This window comes from Mastomys coucha, unplaced genomic scaffold, assembly GCF_008632895.1.
Source record: "Mastomys coucha isolate ucsf_1 unplaced genomic scaffold, UCSF_Mcou_1 pScaffold1, whole genome shotgun sequence".
In the NCBI taxonomy this organism is placed as follows: Eukaryota; Metazoa; Chordata; class Mammalia; order Rodentia; family Muridae; genus Mastomys; species Mastomys coucha.
This window is the reverse complement of record NW_022196891.1, coordinates 34,827,239-34,853,400: the sequence shown is the minus strand read 5'-3', so window position 1 is coordinate 34,853,400 and position 26,162 is coordinate 34,827,239. Positions and strand designations below refer to the sequence as shown.

The window sequence follows — 26,162 nt, the reverse complement described above, 5'->3', positions numbered from 1 at the left end:
ATGTTGTCAGAAAAAAGAATTGAGGGAGAGCAAGTGAGCTTTGATAAGAGTGTGTTCTCTGCTGAGAACCCTAGAGAGCACAGAGAAATGCACACTTATTCCTTAGGGCCATCACCTTTTATAAAGAGATTTTCAGCTGAGAAGTGGTGTCCTTCACCTTTAGTCTCAGCACTCCATGGACAGAGGCAGGCAGATTTCAGTGTTCCAAGGCAGCTGTGGTTTACAAAGCAAGTTCCAGGACAGCCAGTGATACACAGTGAAACCCTGTCTCAAAACAAACAAATAAACAAACAATCAACAAAACAAAAAACAAACAACAAAAAAACAAAATAACAACAACAAACCATCAAAAAGCAGTGCCTATAGATTAGAAACAACCAATTTTGTGTTTTGTGAAATAATTATACAAAAGATTGCTGGTATTTCTTTTAAAATTCAAAATGTTCTCATTAGAGAAAAGAATGTAGTTAAACATCTAATGTTTTCTGAAAAAAAAAAATCAAAGAGTGAGTCCTAGTTATGTTAATGCCAAAGTTGTGGCCACAGCATATGGAAGGCCAAGGCAGGAGTATTTTATGTGTTCAACCTAGCCTAGGCTGTATCATGAGGTCTATGCCAGCCTTCACAGTGTGAAATTACAACTTGTTTACAAAACCCCAAATAGATCAACCAACAAGCATGAAAACCCCCAAAAGATTGTTTTTCAGATGGGAAACATCAGCTGTTTCTCTTGGTGTGTTCTTGAGTTGCATTTATAAAAGCAGCATACATTTCTACTAAAATCTGTGCAATGGAGATAAAATGTTATCTTCCCCAATGAACAGCTGATGTCTGAGGTGATAAACTGCTGGCAAGTGGTGACTACACATTATAGAGATATATTCAAACCTCAATAATGTACACATATTTGTATATTATGTGTCAACTGAAACAAAGATAAATTAAAAATTAGGAATGTGAATAGACTTCTCCTGGCAAAATCTCCCACTGACAAGACTAGACTTCATGGGTCTGATTTCAGAGTCTTTAGATGAGAGGGTTTGCATGCCCACATCAGGAGCCATCACCTAAGGGCACATCTGCATTTCCTTCACAGGCCCTGACAAGTTTGACCTAAATGACTGCACACCGAAAGAAGAAGCTAACACTTCAATTTGTTTGGAGTGGAAAACAAGAAACTTTACCTGTGACAGTACAAAAATTTCATACGAATTCTACTGTAAGACAGGTACAATATTGGGCAGAGAAGTTCTATTATCAGAAGTTATTCCAGATGTGGCTTAAAGGTTCTTTCTGTACCCTTGTCCTCCTCACCCACCCTGAGTGGTCCACCATAATGAGAATAAAATAACCTGAGTACCTCTGGCACTGAAACAAATTCACAAAGTACATAAATGAAAAGATCAACCCATGGATGATAAATATTACAAAAAATTAGTAAGAAGAGTTTTCTTGAGTACTATTATATACCAGACATTGTTGAAAGGATGATGGGATGCAGGAATTATAAAAGAAAGATGGCATCCATAGTCTGTAGAAAGGAAGTGTACTATTATATGTATCCAGAGGTTACTTTCTCAGACTTTCATAAATGAAATTATTTGATAGTTCAAGAATCTGCAGAGAGCAGGGAAAACAAGTGTTTCTAGGAGTGAACTTGGGTTTATATAGAGGCTACATTTTTAAAAATATATATTTGAATTCAATGAGGTGGACTTTTTCTCTTCTGAGCATATAGCTATGTGCCAGGACATATTTGACAAGACAGGGGGAGGTACATACACACAGAGGCAGAAGAGGAAATTTCGACCTGATTGTCAAAATAGTGCTAACAGGAAGTTGCTGGGCTAAGCTGAAAACAGTGTGTTCACAGCTGGAACAAATATATATTGAGTTATCAATTTTTAAATATAAGTCGCGATACTGGTTTCTCAACAAAATTGAATATAGCAATGTTATTTGCAGGATCTTGGTTTATTATTTTACCATTTGCAGAGACTTAACTCTAACATGAAGTCTTAAACACATGGTGCCATAAAAGAAGCCCATTTACTATGTATTGTTTCATGTATTCATGTGTAATACTTATTTCTTTCAGGCAATCCAGAATACAATAGAAACAGACTTCAGTTATACAACCTTAGTGCCCAAACAAATTACACATGTACAACAGAAATCCTCTATAACAACAAAAAATTTTTCAAAAAGGAGACAACAGTGCAGACCGATTTTGGGAGTAAGTATATCGCTTACACTTATAAAACAAATAAAATTTCTTTTACATTTGTGGGTTTACATTTTTTTTTTTTGGAGAATCACAGAAAATAATTGTATAGAATTACAGAAAGCAAATCAAGAAAAAAAGTTTAAATGCAATTTAAGGTGAATTTTCACATAAAGTTACACAACCATGACTCTGAGGACAAAGGGAATACCCAAATCCAAGTCTACCACTAATCCTGTAAAATAACACTAAGCTCCAGGATAAACAGAAAAGTTTACTGTCATAGGGGTATTAAAAAACTTCGAATGAGGCCAGGGAGAGTCTTCAGTGGGTAAAGGCACTTGCTGTGAAGCAAGAGTGTGTTCACAGGATGTACATGATAGAAGGAAAGAACCAACTTTCAGAATGAACACATGGACACACACACACATACACACACACACACATACTCACGCATGTACATATACACAGGTACACATACATGTATGCAGGTACACAAATGGATACAGACAGAAATCTAAAAACAAACAAACAAACAAAACATATTAAGATTAGCACAACCTTTTAAAGCCAGTGTAGCACGGGGCGAAATCCTAGAAAGCTAATGTTTATACTTGATGAATATCATGCCATTTCAGTAAATTGTTTTAGTATCTTTATAGAAAAGTGCTATCAAATGCCCAGCAGCCCAAAATACAGATGTTTACCTCTAAAAGGTAAAGTTATGAAGCATCTAATTAAAACAATGTGGGATGCCATTTTTGTATGTTAAGAGTGGCAAGTTTTCCTAGGAAATTTTTTAAAAAGCAAGATCATAAAATGATCAATAATTTTGACTTCATAATTAAATACTTCTCATCTTTGAAGTGATTGTAGGAAATAATATATACATTGTAAACTATAAGAAAGTAATCATTATTTATTTATTTAGTTGACATGGACAATTTCTGAAAATATATCAAAAGTCCTTCCAGCTATACACCAAATATTCCAATTTAAATGAGGTAAAGCATTTTGACTCTGTAATTTACAAAAAGATACAGATGATGACTAGACTCATGCAAAACTGCTCTGCCTCATCATCCATCTGAGAAATGAAAGTTAAAATACTATGGAGATTGTATACACTAGCAGAGACCAACATTATTGATGAGGATGTAGCTGTTCACCCAGGATAAGAAAAAAGATTGTATCTACAAGGTGGAGGAGATCCATATCATGGATATCCGGGAAAGTGATCAAAGAGCCACCAAGTGCTTCCAATAGAGCAAACACAGCAAGTTAATGAAGACCAATGTTACAATGTTCATCTTTCTTTGCCCTAATGGGATGGTTGCCATATAAAGATAAAATATTCTTTTAGACTGTAAGTTTGGAAGTTTCAGTCTAAGGCTGCATGCCCCTGTGACAATGGGTCTCTGGTCGGGACATCAGATAACAGCAGTAATGTCGTATCATGAAGAGAACTACTCATCTTCTGTGTCATGAAGGAAAAAGAAAAGAGAAGAATGGGTAACCAACTGATTCCATTTGAGGGTGTGCTTGCCATTGTCTATGGACTTTTTACTAGGCCTTACCTCTCCAATAGCCCACCAAGACCTGTTGTGGTATTCACCATCAAGCTATAGCCTTATTGATGACTAAAAGGACAGATTTATGATATGTAAAAAACATCAAAGTGCCATATTAAATCCAATATATTCTTTTCAAAATAATACTGTTTAATTCTATTCATATATGATGAATACAAGGTAACATTCAATCTACAGCAATAGAAAACACATCAGAGGAGATGTAGTATGTCTCAGGAAGGCTCATTTTGATTTGCAAGTGGCAAGAAAGGATGCTAGGAATGTTCTATATTAACTGTGATGGTAGAATATGAATGAATAAACTCATAACTCATCAAGCTATATATTAAGCAAGTGTCTGTGGATGTAAACTATGTCATTAATTTTGTTTTAATATTTTGGCACAGAAATACCCCAAAATACCAAACCATGCAACCAACAGTGGTAATATTCTGATAGAAGAGAATATTTTGGGGTATTCTTCAGATCAGTGGGATATCCAGCAAAAAAATAGTCTGTGAAAGAAATCTGATCTAAAAGATACAGGATAGGTCTAAGAACTTCTCTGAGATTTTGTTAATTTAGAATTAATCAAAAGGTGGGTATTTGTGATTCAAGCTTGTTATGTAAATACTGTTTTTCAGTGTCTTATTTTTCTCTTTATGGCTTTTTTGTTTTTAACAGTTCCAGAAACGCCTAAGGCTGTTAATTGTGAGAATTCAACTGAGAGCACAACATTAGTCTTTTGGCCTGAGCCTGCATCTAAACCCCATGGATATTTTTTATGCTATAAGAGCTATTCAGGTAATGTGAAATTCCATTAGGGAAACAAAATCAAGAATTTTTAAATGTTTTGGTTATTGTTTTAGCCAGGGAGCTTCAGGGCTTTTATGAAGATGGTGAGAAATTCATGTTTGTCTCAGGTTCAGAACTGTCACTCACTAAGGGCTTTGAAGCCTCAGCTGTAGTAAAAAGCCAGATGATTACGAAGACTTTTCTTTATCTGTCTTAACTTTAAGTTTTACATTGGAAACCTCAATGAAAGAAAAATTTCTTGCAAATAATACCTGTTCCCATCCTTGCAAATTATTATGATTTGTCCATACTGTTTGAACTTAATCTATTTTTGAACTCATATTTATCAGAAACCTAGAAAAACAAGCAGACAAATGCAGACACAGAATATTCTGTAAGTAACAATGAATGATAAATGGGAATTTAGCAACGTTAGATGGAAACTTGAGTGATTTTAGTTCATCATTAGTCTGCTTCAGAAGTTAATGTAGCCACCCCCTGAAGGTACCAAAACGAGCTTCAAATCAGTCTGCTTAGCTGAACACACATCTCATGGAGAAGAATGAATATCTAGAACATTTATTAAAAATAGTGGGCAGGACTATTACATCAACCTAACCATCAGGACAGTCCTTAATCTATAAAATCAGATGATATGACAATACCAACTTTACAGCTATTGTGATGGTTCAATCAATAAACGTATATATTATATGATATGGTGACTGCCACATGTAGAGAGCCATTGATTACTTTCAGGGGTTACTGTTATAATGTTATTTTTATGTTATTGTAATAACATGCTCCTTAAGATTTCTTTGCTGTATTTTTTTTTTTACTCAAAATGCCAATATGTGCCTAATGATTTCTCATTTGACACAAGCCAGCTCTCTATATCTTAAGGTACATTTATGTCTTTTTTCCCATCTTTATGTTTATTGTGAGCATCTGCTATACTAGTTATATTTGTCCATAAGTTCATAGCATTCCTCCTTTCAATTTGAATGTTTTGTAGCAGTTCAACTCAACAGTAACGTGTTTGTATAGTATGTATAAATCCGTGGATTAAACCTTAACAACACAAAAATAGCTAAAGTTTTCTCTTTCAGTCTATTTGATTTCACTCATTTTTCCATGCAAAGCCTAGATTCCAGTATCAAAATAAACTCTTCTCTCATTCTTATCGCCCCATGAATCACTACAGCCTTAAAATAATGTGAAGTAGTAAATCTAGTTTCTGGTGATCTGATGGCTTCTTCCCTAAAAGTCTATCACTTTAGCTCCTATTCATGCTCTAAAGTCAGTGTAAAGTATAAGAAAGGGTGTGAGGAAAACATCCATCGTAAAATTACAACTTAGGATGTAGTAGTATTCTCCAGGGTCTGTGTTATATCAGAAGAGAAGGTCACAAATAGTTTATTAAATATTCTTTTCAGCACATTAGTTATATGAAGTCATAACTGTGGATAATTTGAATTTATTCAATGACTTTTAGTATTTTATACTGCTTTCTTATATACATATATATATATATATATAATTAAAATACAGTAGATCATTTCCCACATCCTTCTCCATCTTCTCCCTCCTATACCTTTCCTATTTGCTTGTAGCAAATTCACAGCCTCATCCTCTTTAATTGTTGTTACAGTTACATATACACATAAATGGGTAAACATAAAATTCAACCCTCTGAGTCCATTCATTATTTTGTGTGTGTGTGTGTATGTGTGTGTGTGTGTGTGTTTTAGGGAAGATCACTTGATATCAGATAATCAATCAGAAGATCATTCCTAGTGAAGATGGATTATCCCAATCTCAACAGCTGTTAATAACTTGTAGCTCCTTGTTTAAGGTTGGGCCCAATGAGGTCTCTCCCATCCATGTTGGAATATCAGCTGTTGTTAGAATTGTTCAAGTCTCATTAGATAGCCATGTTGTTGAGATTTTATGGCTGTAGGTTTCCTTTCGTAACTGGAAGACACAATTGCACAGCAGACTTCATGGTCACCTGGCTTTTACAATTTTTCTGCTCTCCTCTCTTCCCTGATGGTCACTGAGCCTGAGATGCAGATCCATCAATTGGAGATGAGCAATCTCCTGTCAATTGTTTTCTGCATTTTGACTGGTTATATCTTTCTGTAATAGTCTCCTTATGCTACAGAGAAGGTTTTTTGATCATGAATGAGAACTAATGATAAGCTTCCAGAACTCAGTTAGGCAGTAGACTGGTTTTGGGAAGTTCCAGAGGTAGTATTTTTCCAGACTATATGACCAAACTGACCAAACTAACCACGTGTACTTGTCTGTGTTTACAGTACCAGGTACAATTTTCCTCCTGTTAAGTGGGCCTTAAGTCCAACTATACAGCTGTTATTTACTGCCAAGATATGAGTGCCTCTATTGTACCTTTAGGAGTGGTGTGCTATGCTGGTCTTTTTTGTGGTTCATAGGTATTCACAGATAGGTAAGACTATTGATTACTTTCCTCACTATCTGGTACCATGAAAGCCACCCCTCGGGGAAGAGACTTCTGGATCAGTTCTAGCTCAAGCCCTGACTCCTAAGTCCACAGTGTATGGTTTCTTTAGTAATAGGGACTTCCCTTCAACTTGTGGATAAATATAAAGTAATAGTTACATATGTCCTCTTCAAGCATCCTTGGCATTATATGTCCCTCATCCTACCCTATTCTTCTTTGTTGTCCTCCCTACCCACAATTAAAGCCCTCTCCACATTTCTCCTCTTCCTCTTCATATCATCTATATCCTGCCATTTTCCTCTTTGGATACCCCCTTCCCTGTCCGTTTTTACTGTCCTGGTTTCCGGCAGTTACTCTAGGTTGTATACACACACACCTGAAGATTTGGAGCTAGGAACACATGGGAGACAACACGCTGTGTTTGTCTTTCTGTATAAATTCCCTCAGTATTTCCCATGTTCTTTTATTCAAATCACTTACTTCATGAACCCATGGGCAACAAGATTCTATCTCATCTGAGAGATCTTTCAATGCATTTTTTCCACCCTGATTCCTCTTGCCTGAAGCAACTTATTTATACTCTGTATCGCTGCTTTTGACTCATTCAAACCCATACTTACTGTCATACCCCTAGGTGAATTAAAACGCTGGGTCAGCGCCAATCCAACCTAGCACTGTACCCTTCTTACACAGCAATACTTCTACCATATAAAAATAAGGCTAGGCCTAGCATCAGATTTGCCTACTCTGCAGAATGGTGTACGACCTTTTATCCTTACCTTCTGAATTTTTAGGCAGAGCTCTGCTTTTTTGACAGTATGTCCCTTAAAAATCCTCCATATCTGAGTCCACGTTCAGGGGCCATCTGAAACTGCCCGCAGTTTCACGGAATGGGGTTCACCTCAGCCAGGAGGGAATAAAGGACCTGAAATAGAGGGTTTGAAATGCAAAGAGAAAACACGAAGCCAAGTTGTGACCCAATCAAGGTTCCACTTTACTGAGAATAAACCAGGGTTTTTATAGTCACAGGAGAAACTGAAAACAAGTCTCTAGATTACACTACAAAGAAAGTTCAGGTGCCAAAGTCCCCAGGTTCAGAAGATCTTCAGGCAACTAGCTGGTGTACTCAGGTGGTGGGCGTGTTCAGGCGGCTTCTTCAAAGACAAACAGTCAACAGAGAGCATCTGTCTTAGCTCCCAGGTGTTAGCCCCCAAACAGAGGCTGCCAGGAGTCCGGTGGATGACTGAAGTCAAGATGGAAGGTAACAGCTTGGGATCATATAATGTAAACATCAAGTTGTCTGCATATGGATACTGATTTTCAGAAACTTACTTACTTAGGTTTTCTTTTTAATTCTAGAAAAATGTGAAAGTTTGAAGGGTGATGCGAACAGTTTTGTGGTGAAAGACCTGAGACCTTATAAAGACTATCAAGTGTCTCTATTTGCCTATGTCAATGGGAAGATACAACGAAATGGGACTGCTAAGAAATGTAGCTTTCAGACAAAAGCAGCTCGTAAGTTTCTGGCTTTAATATTTCTTCCATGAATGATAAGGGGCAGCCAATGCCATTTTTATGTGAAATGTATTGATCTTTCTACTTCCGCTGGCATGTTTGTTAACTTCTAAAGTTTTAAATAATTTAAAAGAAAATTATTTAACCACTGTTAATTAAGGCCCACTGTATCTATCAGATGTAACAACAGGGTTGAAGTAACAAAGCCGAAGGCATCACCAGCCAGTGTACTTCGTAAGACATCAAACACTTAAGCATCTTAGCAACTTAGATTAAAAATCCTCACTTTACTACCTAGAAACACAAACTGCAGATAGGCACTTAAGGACGTCTTACAGAACCCCTGCTAAAACAGTTCATGGCATGGAACATGTTTTGGTACTTATCTTACCTTATGTTTTTCACTGGGAATTTTAATGGTCTTGTTTCCGATGTGACATTGCTGAAACAAAGCAAGATTTGTGTTCAATGTAACTGCTAATCTCAATTAGGGGCCAGGAAGAAGAAAGAGTCCTGGAGTAAGGTGGAATCTAAGAGTATAGGACCTAATGGGCAAAGGATTCCTAGAGAAAAGATGTCTTCAGTACTAAAACACTCTCCGTGGCATCTAGGCTCACACAATCCCGTCATTAGCTCAGGAACATTTGACATTTGATAACTACAAGAGAAGGAAAGTCAACGTCCTTTAATGATGTGGTCCTTGATAGGCTGACCATGCACTATGGTGAGACCCAAGCCCAGGAACTAGCTTGATAGGGAAAGAAGATACAAAGGAGGAATCTCAGAGTTGAATGAGAATGGGTGGAAGGGCAGAGCAGATGGGAACAGGAAGGGCTTGGCTGTGTATGTATGAAAAGGCCCAACTATATTTTGTATGACATTCTCAAAGAATGAAAATACTGGAAATTTTGCAAGTCCTACAAGTTATATGTTCTTGTTGCCTTCTCAGGTTCGTGAGATATTAAAGCCAAGGAAAGTGAATAGTTCCTTGAAAAGTCTCACATTGTTGTTGAGTAGGATAAACAGGCCCAGGAGGGGAGGAAGGCCTGGGCTGTACAGGAGAACGTAACTGTTTCTCAAGCATCCTTCCCCAGGCTCCTTCCTTCTCACTTCTCACTTCTTACTGCTATTTCGCTCTACATCCTGGTGTTTAGGGATTGTGCAAACACTTAGGGCTTCAAGCATGTCTTCTTTGATAATAATGAATAGGTGATTTATTTTTAAATATTTTAAAATCATTTTGAATCTGTGTTGCTGTGAGGCAGACCAAAGCTGAGAGTGGTTTACATTGTACTTATGCTTCAAGGTATTTACACTTTCACATAGCAAAATACTAAGATAACAAATGTTTCTTTATTTTGATAGGTCCAAGCAAGGTCAATGGGATGAAAACCTCCCGCACAACAGAAAACAGTATAAGTGTCACATGTGGTCCTCCTTATGAAATTAACGGCCCTAAAACATTTTACATTTTGGAAGTCAAAAGTGGAGGTTCTGTAGTTAAAAATGACAACCAATCTCAATGCCAATTTGAAGTAGATAATCTCTACTATTCAACTGACTATGAGTTTCTGGTAAGGTCATGTATTCCATAATTACAGCCTTCCCAAGATATGTTACAGTGTTTAACACTTAGTACTTTCATGGCGTTAATGATACTACTTGCATGCATTAATGGATCTCTGATGACTCGTGAAATCAACAATTTAGAACATCAGCAATTTGATGCCAAGTGTTTTCTCTCTGTAATGAAAAGTAATTCTTAATGGCTAAATTTTTTCAGGATATTTGCTACTTCAAAATGACTTATCTGTAGGGAAAACATTGTTCGTGTGCCTGTTAGACATTTCCTGAGCAGCAGCTGTTCACTTTGCTATATTTATTTCGATTAAGTTTTCAACTTACATATAAAAAAAAAGTTTTCAACTACAAAATCTTAGGTGTGCTTTGAGGTTAGAAAATACTAAAATAAATTAAAAAACCATTTGAACATAAAGAACTTTAAGACACCTATTGTTTCACTGTGAATTATATATTATATAGATATTTCTGTTATTTATTTGAAATTTTCTATGCAATAGATAAACATAACCATTTCTAAGACAGTCTGGCTTTTTTTCTGTATTGTTTTATCATTAACATTTTTTGTTATTTAATTTCCAATAGTTACATGGAGTTCTAGCACACAGTTTTTATTATATTTTACTAATTACAACTATATTGATCTCTAACATAAACAACATTTGGGAACCATGTTTATGAATAAATAGCCACATTTCTTAATGTCTTTAATATTTTCTACTCAATATAAAGAAAACTTAAGGAAGAAAAATCTGGTTTGGCTTCTAGTTTGAGGGAAGCATCATGGCAGGAGCCTGATATAACTGGTTACATTGCATCTGTATTCAGAAAACAGAGAGAGATGTATGTTAGTGCTCAGCTCGGCCTCTTACTATCACTCCACTTAGGACCATAGACCACTGAATAGTGTTGCATTTTGGATTGATTTCCCTAAGCATTTAACTCTTCTCCTTCATACACATGCCTAGAAATTTATCTCTTAGGTGTGTCCAGATCTGTCAAGGCGACTATCAGTACTAATTATCCTAAGAACACTTGCAGATAACTTTCCATAACCTTCCACCTACTGAGCTCACTATGTCGTCACCCTCCAACTTGCTCACACATATTCTCCACTTCACATTTTCATGTTTTTCCTCTCTCTTACTGGAGTTCTGAATAAGAGGAGTGAGCAGTAGCCGTGCAATAGCCTGAATGCTGTGCTGTCTTGAGATTTCCTTCACCAAAGAAGTTAATCCATTTCCTTTTGGTTCTCTATTACTTCCAGCCATGGACAGAATCTAGCCAGGTTCTTTGTCAAAATGTATCACGTACATGATATACTCAGCCCTGGACTCCCTCCAACCTCTGAAAGTCCGTGAACTGTGTCCTTACCATCTGCCTTTCTTTCTCTTGGCACTATGGTCCTTGGATTCCTATCAGAATTATATATTGTGTTCTACTTAGAAGCATCCTAGGCTTTCTCTGGAATGAAGCTCTGAATTGTTCTTTGCATAAACCAGTTGCAAAGGAGTAAGAGTCGTGTGCTCAGGTGTATCACAACAATGCCTCCATCCTTTGGAGGCAGTTTTCTTTGTAATTTTTACTTTATTTATGAAGGCACATGTGTATGTAATTTGGGTACATATGCGCTATTGTGCACATACATGGAAGGTAGAGGACATCTCTGGGAAGTCAATTTTCTCCTTCTACCATGAGATCAAGGAATTGAACTTAAGTTGTGAGACTTGTGTAGCAAGAAGTTTTATCTGCTACACTAGTTAGTTCCTGGTTTTCTACATTAGCTACTTGTCTTGTTGTTACAACTAAATACATGACAAATTAAGGTAAGAATGAAAGAAGGTATTTTTGCTGACAGTTGGAAGGAGTACAGTGCATCCTGGTGAGAAAGGGAAGGTGACAGGAACATGAGGCAACTGGCCAATTTTTATCCACAGATACAAAGCAAAAAAGTAATGTTGAATCTAGTTTCTCTTTATTATTGAGTCTCTTTATTAGTAGTACTAATAAATAATCAATGTTATTTATTATTTAGTCTAGCATGGAATGATGCTCCCCACATTTATGGAAGGTCTTACCTCTCAATTAACTCAATCTTGAAACTCCTCCACAGAGATGCCCTGAGTGTTCCCCATAGGTGATTATAGATCTTATCAATTTGACAATCAGCATTATCTATCATAATATGATCTTGACACTGAACTTCATTTTTTTTATCATTCCAAGTGTTTTTGTATATCACCTTTTTGGATTATAAATTCTAACAAGTAGTAGCTCACAGGCTCTGGTTCAGCTAGTCTGGTATTCAGTACATGCCAGAACCTGAAGAAGTAGGCTCTAATGCCAGTGACAGAGTAGATTGTTAGCAAAAGGGAGGGTAAGCAGACAAAGAACAAATGTTTCCTTCTTCATTGTCTTTTATATAAGCTTCCACCAAAAGGATGTGATTCAGATTTAAGGTGGATGTTACCACCTCCAAAAATCTGAATTTAAATTGGGTATTTCCACTTCAAATAATTCAATAAAGAAAAAAAGAATCCTTTACAAGTGTACCTAGCTGCTTGGGTTTTAGTTAATTCCAGATGTATAGTCAAGTTAGTAACCAGGAATAGTCATGACAAGTAGTTTAGAATATATATATGTATATATGTATATGTATATTTATATACATATATATGTGTGTATGTGTATATATGTGTGTATATATATATATGTGTGTGTGTGTATGTATATATATATTCTGCTATTTTAAATGGTACTAAAGTGGTATTTACATTGACTTACTGATATGATGAATTATAGTAATGGATTATCTAATGCAAAACACTTCATATTCCAAGAGGGAACATATTTATTCCTTTCATAGTACATTATTATTTCAACATATTATTGAACAAATATCTTAATATTTTATTAATTTGGTGGACAGATATTCCCAAAGATTATTCAATAAATGGGTTGATGATATGATTAGCATCTGTGTGGTATGCAGAACTTTTGTGGTATTTTGGAAATATTTCACTCTTTTTTCAATGCTGTGTAACTTTCAATAGTATAAGGATGATTAGTACCTTAGACATCCTTTTCGTCCGTTTACTACAGAGGCATTCTTTGAGAATCGTCTACATTGTCTTTCACTATCATTGGTTCTTGCAGATATCTTCTTGACTGAGTCTGTCATTTCTTTTGGAAGAGTATTCCATGTGGAGAAACAATGTGCTATTACCAAGCCACCTTGCATTCTGTTCCACTGTGCACACAGTGGCCACAGAGCACTTGGCACAGTGATCCCTTTAGTCCATACCGAAGCTTTATCCATTAATAACTTTACCTACGGCTTGCCTCTTTTCCTAGGATTCTCTTCTTCCTCTTTTCAAACATTATAAATTATTCTGGGATTTATGAGTGAATGTTATAAATGTAGAATTCAAATTAGGAGATGATTTTCATTTAGTTATTCCTTCTCTGACTGCAAAAATGAATCTCTGATTTCCTTCATTTCGCTCACCATAACATATTTCCACACCCATTTCTGTCCCTCGGACAACCTGCACACTCTCCTGAGGATGTGATCATCTCATCTCTATTTGGTATAACCAGCTCAGCTAAAGATATTTACACTTGTTTTGTTACTCATAATTTATTCCTAGTGATTTGTTTTGATGTGTTTTTCTTGTTGTATCTTCTCCACTCATATAAAAAAAATCATTTTGATCATTATTACTGTGGTCTGAAAAAAATTGTATCCTGTTCTTCCATGGCTTGTCAGTTATATCTAAAAGCCTGCAAACAGAATTAAATTGATTATTAAAGAAGATGGTTTGTTCTGGGATGCGTATATATGTATATGTACATATATACATATATATATATATATATATACAGGCATTTGTGGATCTTAAAATTTTATTGCTGTGAATTTTATTGCTTTATAAGAAGTAAATGACGAAGTTTTGTTTATAAATATTGATAAAACCTCTACTCACAGGTGGTCGGTTTCTGTATCCTCCCAGGTTTCTTTGATATCAAGTTGGTTTTCTTTATTTGTTTTAAATTTTATGAACCCTGGGTGTTTATGATCATTATTTCTGCACTGTAATTTTTCATGTATTTTACCCTTAAAAACATGTGCATTGTACACTCAACTTTTATAAATAGCAAGTTTACTTTTAAAAATGTGAGCATACTAGCATATTAATCGACAGCTTTAATTTCTGTCTGTTTACTACACCTTAAATTATTAAGCCTTGGTTTCATTTTCTGAACTTTTTCATTTGTTCTTCCATTTCAACTTATTACTGACATAATTACTATGGCTGATAAATATTTTTTCTATCTTTTTGTCAGCATACACCAAAATAACATTACAGTTTCAGATTTAACTCAGAAGTTTTTTGATGAAAACAATGTGTTCTATGAGAAATAATGTATAGCTTATAGTATCCTACACACACTTATAACAAAATACCTAATTCTTTTCTTTTTCTTTTTCTTAACTGAAATTTAGGTCTATTTTTACAATGGAGTGTACCAAGGAGATCCAGTTATAAGAAATCATTCAACATCTTGTAAGTCATCCTGGCCTATTTTTTTCTACCTCTATATGTATGCATTTTTATGAACAAAACTGTTTTATTTGGCATCCATAGATTGATTCATTACTTGCTTATTTGTATTTTATAAATATCTTCAGCTTACAAAAATTACAGTATTATAAAAGTCAAACTAATAGATTTGATCACTTAGTCAATGTGTGAATGTTGCCTTCATTACAAATTTTAAGAGGATTTATTTGCACAAATATTTTTTGATAACCCATTTTAATGAGGCTGCTTTCTTGACTATAATGTTCAACATATATCTGTGCTACTGATGTATCTGCTGACTACATTCTGATTTCTATGATACCTTATGTATCATAGGCATATACCTTATGTGTCTAGGGCATCGTTATTGACAATAAGACACTAAAAGCAGCTTTGGGGTCGTGAATAGCTACATTTCTCTGTCTTCTACCCACTCTGCAGTTTACTGGAACCAAACTATTTAGCCTCATTTCAGGAATTAAGGAACTGAGGTGCAGTGGTGGTGTGTTTCTGGCCAAATTCCCTTCTAAGGAGTAAGAGCTAAGGTTGGAAACTTAGCAGCCTAGCTCTGGGGTTCCAACCATGATGTCACTTCATAAGTATAGTATATTTCAATCATGCACATGAAAAGGATGGCACATAAGACAGGATAAAGATATTGCCAATAGTGCTTTGCTCTGTGTTCCCTATGAGTGTGATCTACATTGGTTCTTACTGAAAGCTCAAGCTAGGGTAAGCGTTAATCCTCACTGTCAAAAGAAAAAAATTTTGTCTCTTTGTTAATTGGTTTTATTCCCCAGTGAACATGTGAGAGATTTATCTCTGTGGGATAGAAGCTTTTGCGAATCCCTTAGGAGGATACCTACTTTTGTGCTCACTGGTAAACTATGAGTTCCTTTCTGAACACTGTACTGACTACATTAACTCATTGATTCCTTTAAAATGAGTCTCTGAAAGGGAATTAAATCTAAATGATAGTTTTCTACAAAAGTACATTATTTAATGAAAAGAAATGAAAGTACTCATCTATATTCTAATTAGTCTCTTTAAATATAAATGCCTTGGGAATTTTGAAATAACAGAGCCCCAAACTGCAAAATCAAGATTTTAATGTATTTCATTTTAAGTCTATAATTTTAACTTTTACTTCACAATAAATGAAAAATATTAAAATTTTAGTTCATGAAGGTGACTCTTGATCTAGCAAGGTATTTGAAATAATAAGCTCTTGTGTCCCACTTTTTGTTTCTAGATAATGCTAAAGCATTGATTATATTCCTGGTGTTTCTGATTATTGTGACATCAATAGCCCTGCTTGTTGTTTTGTATAAAATCTATGATCTGCGCAAGAAAAGATCCAGGTAAGAGACAATTAATTACAAATTAGGAGGCAATGGCTATTGTAATAATGTTTCAAGCTAGCATCCAAAAGTCATTGCCTGAGCAATGAACTAGAAATGACAGTATGAACTTAGTTCACATCTTAATGTTGAGTCAGAGACTCAAGGTGGAATTATTGGCTTCCTGTAAGTACTTATATTCTCTGTGTTTGCTAATGGTAGTATAAGCTTGTTCTAATAATAATAATCAGTGTCAAGAATGCATATCTTTTAATCCTCAGTGGATGAAAGCAATACAGGGGACAGCAATTACAAAGGAGGGAAGTTCTGGGCAATGTGTTCATTTCTTTGCCTCAGAAGATATAAATTTATGAAAGAACTGGAGAATTCACTTAATTCTTTTTCATTCTTCTTAAATTTGCAGGGAATGCTTGGTTGCTTTCTTTGCTCCCATTGCTTTCTGCACTCTCCCCAAGTTCCTGTTTTCCCTGTCCATTCTTTATCCTCTTTCCTCTCCTACCCATCTCCTCCTCTCTTCTGTCATCTGTACTCCTCCCTCCACTTAGTACATTTATAAAATATTTGCTCAGTTAAGCTGAATGGCAACTGAATGCCATGTTTTTACAAACATAGCAACTTATTTTATTTTATTTTCACAGCAATTTAGATGAGCAACAGGAACTTGTTGAAAGGGGTGAGTATGAATAATTTTGACTGATAAATATTGTTTCTCTGAATTCAATTTCACTTATTTTAAAATAAGGGTTTGGCATCTTTAATTCAACCTGGGCTTTGTCCATTGACACAATGAAACAAATTTTTCTGTTCTGAAAGTAACCATCGATGTGAGGTTTTCAATCACAATAGTATCATAAATATTATCCATGTCACAGTGACAGGCCATGGTCTCTACAGTTCAAAGGTTGGGAATCAAAGACAGAAAGCCAGCTGTATTGATGAATAAGAGAAGTGTGTTAAGTGTTGTAGCTGTGCAATGTGCATGGTTCTGCATAAAGATAAAATATAAAAAATTGTCTGTGGGGAGGGCAGGAATTTGGTTTGCTAAGAATGCAGGGAAACATCAGACTGACCAGTGAAGAAGATGGTATTCCACAGTGACGCTATGATATTTGCCAGGGTGTGATAGTGGATGCTCCCACTGAAGGCAAAATGATGAACAAGACACTTTATATAAAAAGGGCATGCTTTCTTCTGATTGTTATGTAATTTCTTAAGTTTTTAAAGACAGGATCCAATAAAAACCATTAGAGATATTTAAACTGTGCTTGTAATAAGGTAATTACTTTTTCTCTTATTTATGACACTGAATTTGAAAATGTCTGTGTCCTTGCGAAGGGTTTCCTTGAGACAACAGGAGGTACCAAGCTGTGCACATCAGCTTTTGCACTGATTCTTTGGAGCTCCATAGTTTGAGTACCTGTTCGAGACTGTATCACAACCTGACACAGCTGTATTTGTTCACATCTTTGTTGAATACCCTCCCCTATCCAGGCTGCACACATTAAGAAGGCAGGGAGGTTCCTCTTTATTTCAATGTTTTCTTGCCCAAGTCTTGGTGAGGATATTGAAATCAGTGCATGTCAATGAATAGATCAAGTCAGCAAGATCATATGTCTGGAGTGTTAGCCCTGTTAGACAGAGGGAAGAGGGAGGAAGAAAAGTCTAACCATACATGGGCAGAGGGTAGAATATAGTTTCCAGAGTTAAGGTGGATTGGAAGTATCAGATATTTTATCTTGTAATTAGTACCAGTTACAGCAAGGAATACATTAGAACTTACCCCTCTAAACACAGCCTGGATGAGATCTAGACATTCCCCACCACACAGAGGAAGTGGCCAAAGTGATAATTGTGTTTTAAAAACAAAGTTTATTGTGAGCATAAGATAAAAATGTCATATTCACGGGTAACATCTTTCTGCATCTGACAATGGGGACAGTTAACATGACACTGGAGCAAGAATCAGAAACAGGTGATGCGTGACTAGGAGAAACATTTGCATGTGTGACAGCACAAATTTCCTGAGCCTTTTAAAACTGTGGTTTCTGGAGCTGGACAGATAGCTCAGGGGTGAAGAGCACTGGCTTCTCTGGAAAAGGCCCTGGGTTAGTTCCTAACATCCACTTGGCCACTCATAATTGGCCTAAAATCCAGTTAGAGAGACTCATATACCAACTTCTGTCCTGTGCAGACATGGCACGCAAGTGCTGTGTGTGCATATATGCAGGGAAAACTTATACACATAATTCAAATATAACAAATATATCTTGTAAAAAATTACCTTTTGTCAGGTCCTGTATGTAAATATAGCTTGTCATGAAAGTTCTCATAAAGGAGGTGATCCAATGGAAAGAAAGAAGTAGTACTCAGTACCCATCTGTATTTTTTTCTCACAGAAAGTTATATTACAATCTACATAATGCTTTTTTTCTTTTTTATTCTGAAGATACAATATAAATATAACTTATTTGACAGAGTAAGGTAACCAAATTAAGGTGAATAGTGGACAGAATAGTATTAATCGTTTTCTTTTATCATCTGTACAATTATATATTTTAACTAAAGTTAAGAATAAAGTATGGGGTAGAGCGCATGTGTAGATAGATTATCTAGCACAGCTGGGGCTGATGGTGAGAGAGAGAGATTAAAAGGGAGAAATGAAAAGAAATTAATAATCATGGCATACAGAAATCTGTCAGTTACTACAAATTGAATGTAATCAAGCAAAGAAGAAATGGATGTCTAACAATGATAATATTTGTTCAGGGACCTTTTTATCTAGGCATAGGAAAAAGAGAAGCTCATTCATGTAGAGAGAGCAGGACAAAGCCAGAAAAAGACTGAGGTGCAAGATTTAGAAGTCCTTAACTTATAGGCAAATGCTTACGTTTGAATGAAATTTCCCACACAAATAGGGAGAAGGAAAATAGCTGAGGTAGGAACTCTATTAGCACATGCAGATCTGATGGACAGACAGACAGATGCAACACAGGTCTTATCTCTAACTTGTTTACAGATGATGAAAAGCAGCTGATGGACGTGGAGCCAATTCATTCTGACATTTTGTTGGAAACATACAAAAGAAAGATTGCTGATGAAGGCAGACTGTTCCTGGCTGAATTTCAGGTATGAGTCATCCTTGACAGAGGGTAAAAAAATTCCACATAGTCCTCAAGATGACTCCATGTTACATATACATGCATAACCATTTGCCTTCATAATGTATCCACCGAGCACAGAAATATAGCATAGTCATATGTTACTGCAATATTCATAGATGAAGGATTCTGAGAGGGTGGCAAGGCCATTCACAGTAGGGAACTGGTGAGGCTTGCAACATAACGCTTTAGTGCATTTCACTTGAGTATGAAGTCCTGTCACAAACAGATGTGGCTCCTTTTGTCCTTGAGTTCTAGATCACTTTCTAATAATCAGTCACTAAGTAATTTTATATTTTTCATTTAACATTAAATTTGTTTTGAAATTAAATTTAATTTAATTGTTTTATCATTAATTTTTTAAAAAATATATTTTTTCAGAGTTCATAATAAAGTTAATTCCCTCTACCTAACGTACTGTGTTTGTCAGTATAAAGGATGTATTTATGTAACCTCATTTTACGCCCAGTGATTACTGATAAAGGATAAAGCTCTTTCCCTCCCTTCCTTTCTTCCTTCTTCCTTCCTTCCTTCCTTTTTTCTTCCTCCCTTCCTTCCTTCCTTTCTTCCTTTTTTCCTTCCTTTCTGCCTTCTTTCCTTCCTTCCTTCCTTCCTTCCTTCCTTCCTTCCTTCCTTCCTTCCTTCCTTCCTTCCTTTCTGCCTTCCTTTCTTCCTTCCTTCTTTCTTCCTTTTTTCCTTCCTTCCTTTCTGCCTTCCTTCCTTCCTCCCTTCCTTCCTTCCTTCCTTTTTCTGCCTTGCTGCCTCCTTCCTTTCCTCCCTCCCACCATCATTCTATCCCACCTCCTTCTTTTGGAAATCTTCTGTAACCCAAAGAATATTTGTATCTTTCAGAGCATTCCACGGGTATTCAGCAAGTTTCCCATCAAAGATGCCCGAAAACCCCAAAATCAGAATAAAAACCGTTATGTTGACATTCTTCCCTGTGAGTGCACTTTGGAACTGAGTTTCTGTGTATTGACACTGTATGGCTACTCTTTAGTTCAGTATTAATTTCCTCTTCTTTAATCAGATGATTATAACCGTGTGGAACTCTCTGAAATAAATGGAGATGCAGGGTCCACCTACATAAATGCCAGCTACATCGATGTAAGTAAATACGCTAAGCTACCTTATGGCTTCTGTTGACCCTCAGAATTGTTCGTTTTCTTTACATCTATGTGTTTTACTTAGTCCCTCCACTGGTTTTGCAAGGATTTAGAGAAGTTATTATAAATATTTTAAGTTATGCCCATGGCATCACTGACACCAAAACAAAATTCATTAATGTTTACAAAGATTGTTATGTGTATTCTTGTTGGTGCTAAATGTAAAATAGTGTTTTCTCCTTATGAAAATAAAAATCTCCTCTTCACTGTGCATGAAAATATCTCTGCATAGATTTTACACAAGAACTCTGCATCTGCTGCAGCTGAGCATGCCCACTAATACATGAGAATTGGGAAACTCGAGTAATTTAGTTATTATGAAACTGTAATAAAATTAGGAAAGGCCTAAACTGAGATGGATGTAGGTCTGTCTATGCCCACAGGTGTGCTTCGATTCATTGTGCATAGCAGCAGTTTCTTTCTCCATTGGTGTGTTCATCTCTCCCTTGTAGTTATCCAAATTGAAAATATCTAGATAAAACTTAGAGATGACATTTAAACATTTGGCATCTATAATTCTTAAATAAATAGGGTTTCACATGAGTTCAAGAATTTTACAAGATAGAAAAACGCATATAAGTTGAGAACATCTACTTAGCCAGTCTACCCAGTATCTCCTTCTTTCAGGAGAGCATTCACATCTGTACATGTTTCTTAACAGAAAGGTAAAACACCAACATTTAAGTAAGACTTTTATTATAAATGTTATAGCCACACCATGATGTAGCCTGTTTTTTGAATATGCATATAAAATACATACCTTAGATATGCATATCTGTATACATATAAATCCACACATAGTATAAATGTAGAATGTATAGCTATCTAAAATGTTTATGTCACATAGAGCTATCTTTCTATACATGGAACACATATAATAGTACTCTAAATGAATACTTTACAGATGCTTCTGGTGATGGACCAAAGAGCACATAGGCTTGACTTTTCAGATCAGAGTTAATCTTTGTCTTAAATACTCAAGTCCCTTGAAAGCATGTATATTGGTACAAAGGACTTTAGGTATGAAGTTAGATCTTGCTAGATTTGCTCACAGGCTTGTCTATACCTTTCTTGTTCATGTTACAAAATACACGAAAAAAAAACATTTAGGGAAGGGTAGGTTTCTTCTGGCTCATGGTTTGAAGTACACTGTATGACTATGAGGAAAGTGCATCTGCAGGAGTGTGAGTAGCTAATCACATTGCATCTATAGTCAGGAAGGAAAGAGACAGATGCTATGCTAGGACTCTATGTTCCCCTTCAGTCAGTGCAGGACTTCTATCAAGGCAACGAACAGTGTTAACTACAAACCGGGTGGGTCCTACCTCATTTAACCCTCTCTGGATACTCCCCTATAGACATGTGCAGAAGTTTGTCTCTAAGGTGATCTTAAATATTATCAAATTGACAATCAAAATTAAACAAGTACAGCATAAGGGAAGCTTGAAAGACGGCTCAGCAGTTAAGAGAACTGCCTGCTTTTGCAGAGGCTCTAGGTTTGGTTCCCACCACCCATACCAGGAAGCTCACAAACACCCATAGCATTAGTTACAGTGGAACTGATGCCCTCTTATGGCTCCTGCAGGCATTTGTACATATGTTGTGCATGTACATACACACACACATAAACACCCTTGAAATACACAAAGCTTAAAAAAGTTTAAGCATCACAAACTATAGTTTGCTAACTGCAGACCCAACAAATTTTCACATCATTTTATTTTTATGGTAATTTGTGGTATAATTAATGAAGCTTAAGTATGCTTTATACATTTCTACTGCTACAAAGAAAGATGAAATGTGTCATCTTGATTCATATTATTATACTGTGGGTTTTAATTTAATTTATCTATAGAGTAAATTTCTAAAGATGGAATTTCAGATCCAAAGAATCTACATAATTATAACTTTTAAAATTTCCACATGACAGCTGCCCTAACTTACACTCCATCTGCAACATATGAATGTGTGTTTGTCCATAAAATTAAAAAAAATGTACTATTGAAAACTAACAATTATCTAGTATGTAATAAAGTGTGTGTTATGTATTTGCTGATTTGTCTGTGATTCTCAAACCTTTTACAAGGGATTGCAGATGAAATTTAGATCTTGTGTTATTATTTTGTTTTGTTTGCATGAATGTGTAAAGTTTTATTGAAGTAGAAAGTCAAATTTCACTTTATTATGATTTATCTGTAGTTTATAGGTATTTGTTTCTGAGATCTGTCATAATAAAATATCACAAACTAGTACCATGAAAATAATATAAATCTATTCTCTGAGTTCTTGGGCTTAGAAATCTCAAAGCAAGCTCTCAGGATAACCATGTTTACTCAAGGTCTCATGGGAAAATTCCTATTCGTACTCTCTGGCTTGCTGGATAATGGCTGGCTCTCTCCACTCTCTGCCTCCACCTTGTGGCCTTCTTCCCTCTTACAGCCACTGTAATTTCATGTCCACCCCTGTCACTTATACAGACACTGGTCATTGTACTTGAGACATCCTGTTAACTCTTAGATCCACAAAGACATTTCATTTAAAGGCACAGTCTGCAGTTGCAGACAAATAGAAATCTTGAAGACATGAACCCAATCAACTACACACAGTCTATTCAAAAGCATAAACTAATTAAAAATACTTTCTTGTTGAAGCACTCATTAAACATATACCTTTATCATCTCTGTGTTAATCATTAATACATTTACTTTGTAAGATGTCTACGGTTTTCCAGAGCCAAATTACTCACATAATGGCTGTGACTATTTGTTAACAATGCTACAATGTACTAAGTGCAGCTGCTGTTTCTCGGTCATCATTTCTAATGATTTCCATATATTAGTTTAAAAACCCCCACGACTCATCGTGAAATAGTTCCAGTTTCTCTGGGAGAACCAGAACTGACATTCTATCCTAGGTAGTATCTGAAGATAACAATCTAAACCTGTCTCTCACCTAATATTTTTGATATGTAACATGTTTTATATTCTCTTTTTAAATACGTATTCCTGTTTTAATTTTTCCATTAATGTATTTATTTTTCATATAGACCACAGAACCCCTCCTCCCCACTCACCCCTCACACAGCCCATTCCTCCCCTTACTCCTTTCCCCTTCTCCTCAGAGAAGGGGGGGGCCCACCTGGGTACCAACTTACTTTGTTACATCAAGTCACAGGACTAAGAAATCTTCTCCCATTGAGGCCGGATAAGGCAATACAGTTAGGGGAGTAGGATCCATGGGCAGGCAACAGAAGTAGAGACAGACCCCACTCTAGTTGTTGGAGGACCAGCATGAAGACCAAGCTGCACATCTGCTACATATTAGTGAGGGGTGTAGGTCCAGCCTATTCATGCTCTTTGGTTGGTATTTCAGTCTCTGGAAGCTCTTAAGGAATCCAACTGAGTTAGAGAGGAATCTACATGTGCCAATGACCTCCATAATATAAACTCCTATTTCTGTTTACATGTAAAAGCTTGATTCCAGGACAAAGCAATACTTTCAGATGTTCAGAATGATCTCCCAAAATGCATAGTAGCTGTTCCTAATTTTCATCTCCATTCAAACTGATTTGGGCAAAGGTCCTCTGCAGGCCAGACAATTAGTGGTGAAGAAATTTTGTTTTAGAGTACAGAAGTTCATTTTCCAAATGTCTTGTCCTTCAAAGAAATGTAATTGAGAGCAGAGTTAGCAATGCTAGAGATCATCTCGGGATTTAGGTCGACTCTAGAAAAAAATAGCTACACATTCTGCTCAAATCTGTTTGACCATTATGAGATCAAGCTATAATTATGTTTCTCCAAGTGAGCTCCAACTCCCTGGAAAGCAGATCTCCTCAACTCCTAGCAAGTTCTTGACATACTGTAGTAACTCAGCAGATACTTGATGAATATATACAAACACATGACTGAAACCGTCATGAAACTTACTAAAATTAACTAAAGGTTCATAGAGCTGATGTGCAGAGTTTCAATCAATGGCAAAGCTACTACCTCCTGTGGCATTTTCCCCATTAATAAAGTAAATTTAAGGTATTTGAGAGAGTCTTGCAAGATATTAGCATATTTCATCTGTCTCTGTACTACTTCCTTATCTTAACCAGTGGATCAGAGAAAGCAGTCATTATAGATAATGAAATGTTTTTATTTTCATATCTGGAATGGCTTAAAAGGACTCTAGGGAATCCACAGTGTGTTCCAACAATAGTTAATATGTGGAAATATAGGTGTGTTCCCAGAGGGATTTATTGCAAGAAATTGAGTAGAACTCTGAAAAGGAACCCCCATGGCTGGTGGAAAGGTCTGAATAGCAGGTGGCTCTGTGAGGCAGGGGTTTTATAAGAAAGGAAAGAATGGATTTGTCTTGTTAATTGCTGCACCATCTCAGATGAGATAAAGTCTAATTATAAAAGCTATTTGGAGTACTACATGGCAAAATAAATTCAGGTCATGAACATTGTTTGCAAATAGTAGCTAATCTGTTCAGCACCATTAAATGTCTTGTTGCATATTAATCCTCTCCCTGCAAAGATCTGAAAATGACCAGATATGTTTACAACCATGGCAAACTATATCAGCTTCTGATTCACAGTATTTTGTGTTAAGGAATAAGTGTTCTATAAATGACTATTTGTGTGTTTTGATCAGGGCTTCAAGGAACCCAGGAAATACATTGCTGCACAAGGTAATTCATTTTATATCCTGGTGTTACTCCTAGAAACTTGTTTAATAGCGCTTCGGAGGATGCTTAACTTGTATTTAACTCCTAGGGCCCCGGGAGGAGACCGTTGATGACTTCTGGAGGATGATCTGGGAGCAAAAGGCCACAGTTATTGTCATGGTCACACGATGTGAAGAAGGAAACAGGGTAAGAACTGAGAAGGCGGAGGTTGGGGTGGGGAAAAGAAATGCTGAGCTGCATCAGGTATGATTTATACAGACACTCTCTGTTTTAACATTGTTAACATTTTATTTCATGTATGTTGAAAACCTACACACACACCACGTATATATTTGGAAAATGAACTCCTGTACTCTAAAATAAAATTTCTTCACCACTAATATATATATATGGTGTGTGTGTTTAACATTTAAGTGTATTGATTTCAAAGCTCAAATTTGACATTGTTGTAAAATTCAAACATTGTTATGTGACAACTTCACAAGTATTTATGAATGGTCACAGCAAGAATTGATGTTGCATAGATGGTGGGCATTCACATAATTTAGTGTTGGGGGAAATGAAAAGCCTATGGGCTCCTGAGCCAGGAAGTAATCACTTGCAAGCATGTCACTTGTAGTAATCATTTTTGCAGTCTTGTGATCGCTGGCAAAGCCATGGCAGATCATCCTTCTGTTGATTGGTTAAGAGAAACCCATCCAGAAACATTAATGAGAAATAGAACACATTTCAGCTCAAGGTGCACATGTTATTAAAATGTATGCACGTGTTTGGGGGACTATCAGTTGAATATGTTTTTGGTGGTTGGTGTTTTGGGAGTAAGCTGAAACTGTATTATAATAGACTTAGAGTCATTAATGATTCTTTTAAACTGTAGAACAAGTGTGCAGAATACTGGCCATGCATGGAGGAAGGCACTCGGGCTTTCAGAGATATTGTTGTGACAATCAATGACCACAAACGATGTCCTGATTACATAATTCAGAAGCTGAACATTGCACATGTGAGTTTATATCATTCTATTACTTTGGCTTGGCATGGCTTTT

General features: G+C 36.1%; 1 protein-coding gene across 7 annotated transcripts in view; it reads left to right on the top strand.

The window, feature by feature from the left end:
- The window catches only part of Ptprc (protein tyrosine phosphatase receptor type C), a 104,672-nt gene that overhangs the window by 59,719 nt on the left and 18,791 nt on the right, over nucleotides 1-26,162 (top strand). For all 7 annotated transcript variants that reach the window (XM_031384084.1, XM_031384089.1, XM_031384088.1 and 4 more), the window contains 14 exons: nucleotides 1,097-1,228; nucleotides 2,099-2,236; nucleotides 4,480-4,599; nucleotides 8,432-8,587; nucleotides 9,953-10,161; nucleotides 14,676-14,736; nucleotides 16,007-16,115; nucleotides 16,754-16,788; nucleotides 19,132-19,241; nucleotides 20,126-20,216; nucleotides 20,304-20,380; nucleotides 25,083-25,119; nucleotides 25,205-25,302; nucleotides 25,994-26,119. In XM_031384084.1, the coding sequence (XP_031239944.1) occupies nucleotides 1,097-1,228; nucleotides 2,099-2,236; nucleotides 4,480-4,599; nucleotides 8,432-8,587; nucleotides 9,953-10,161; nucleotides 14,676-14,736; nucleotides 16,007-16,115; nucleotides 16,754-16,788; nucleotides 19,132-19,241; nucleotides 20,126-20,216; nucleotides 20,304-20,380; nucleotides 25,083-25,119; nucleotides 25,205-25,302; nucleotides 25,994-26,119 (1,499 nt within the window). The remainder of the gene's footprint in view (nucleotides 1-1,096; nucleotides 1,229-2,098; nucleotides 2,237-4,479; nucleotides 4,600-8,431; nucleotides 8,588-9,952; nucleotides 10,162-14,675; nucleotides 14,737-16,006; nucleotides 16,116-16,753; nucleotides 16,789-19,131; nucleotides 19,242-20,125; nucleotides 20,217-20,303; nucleotides 20,381-25,082; nucleotides 25,120-25,204; nucleotides 25,303-25,993; nucleotides 26,120-26,162) is intronic.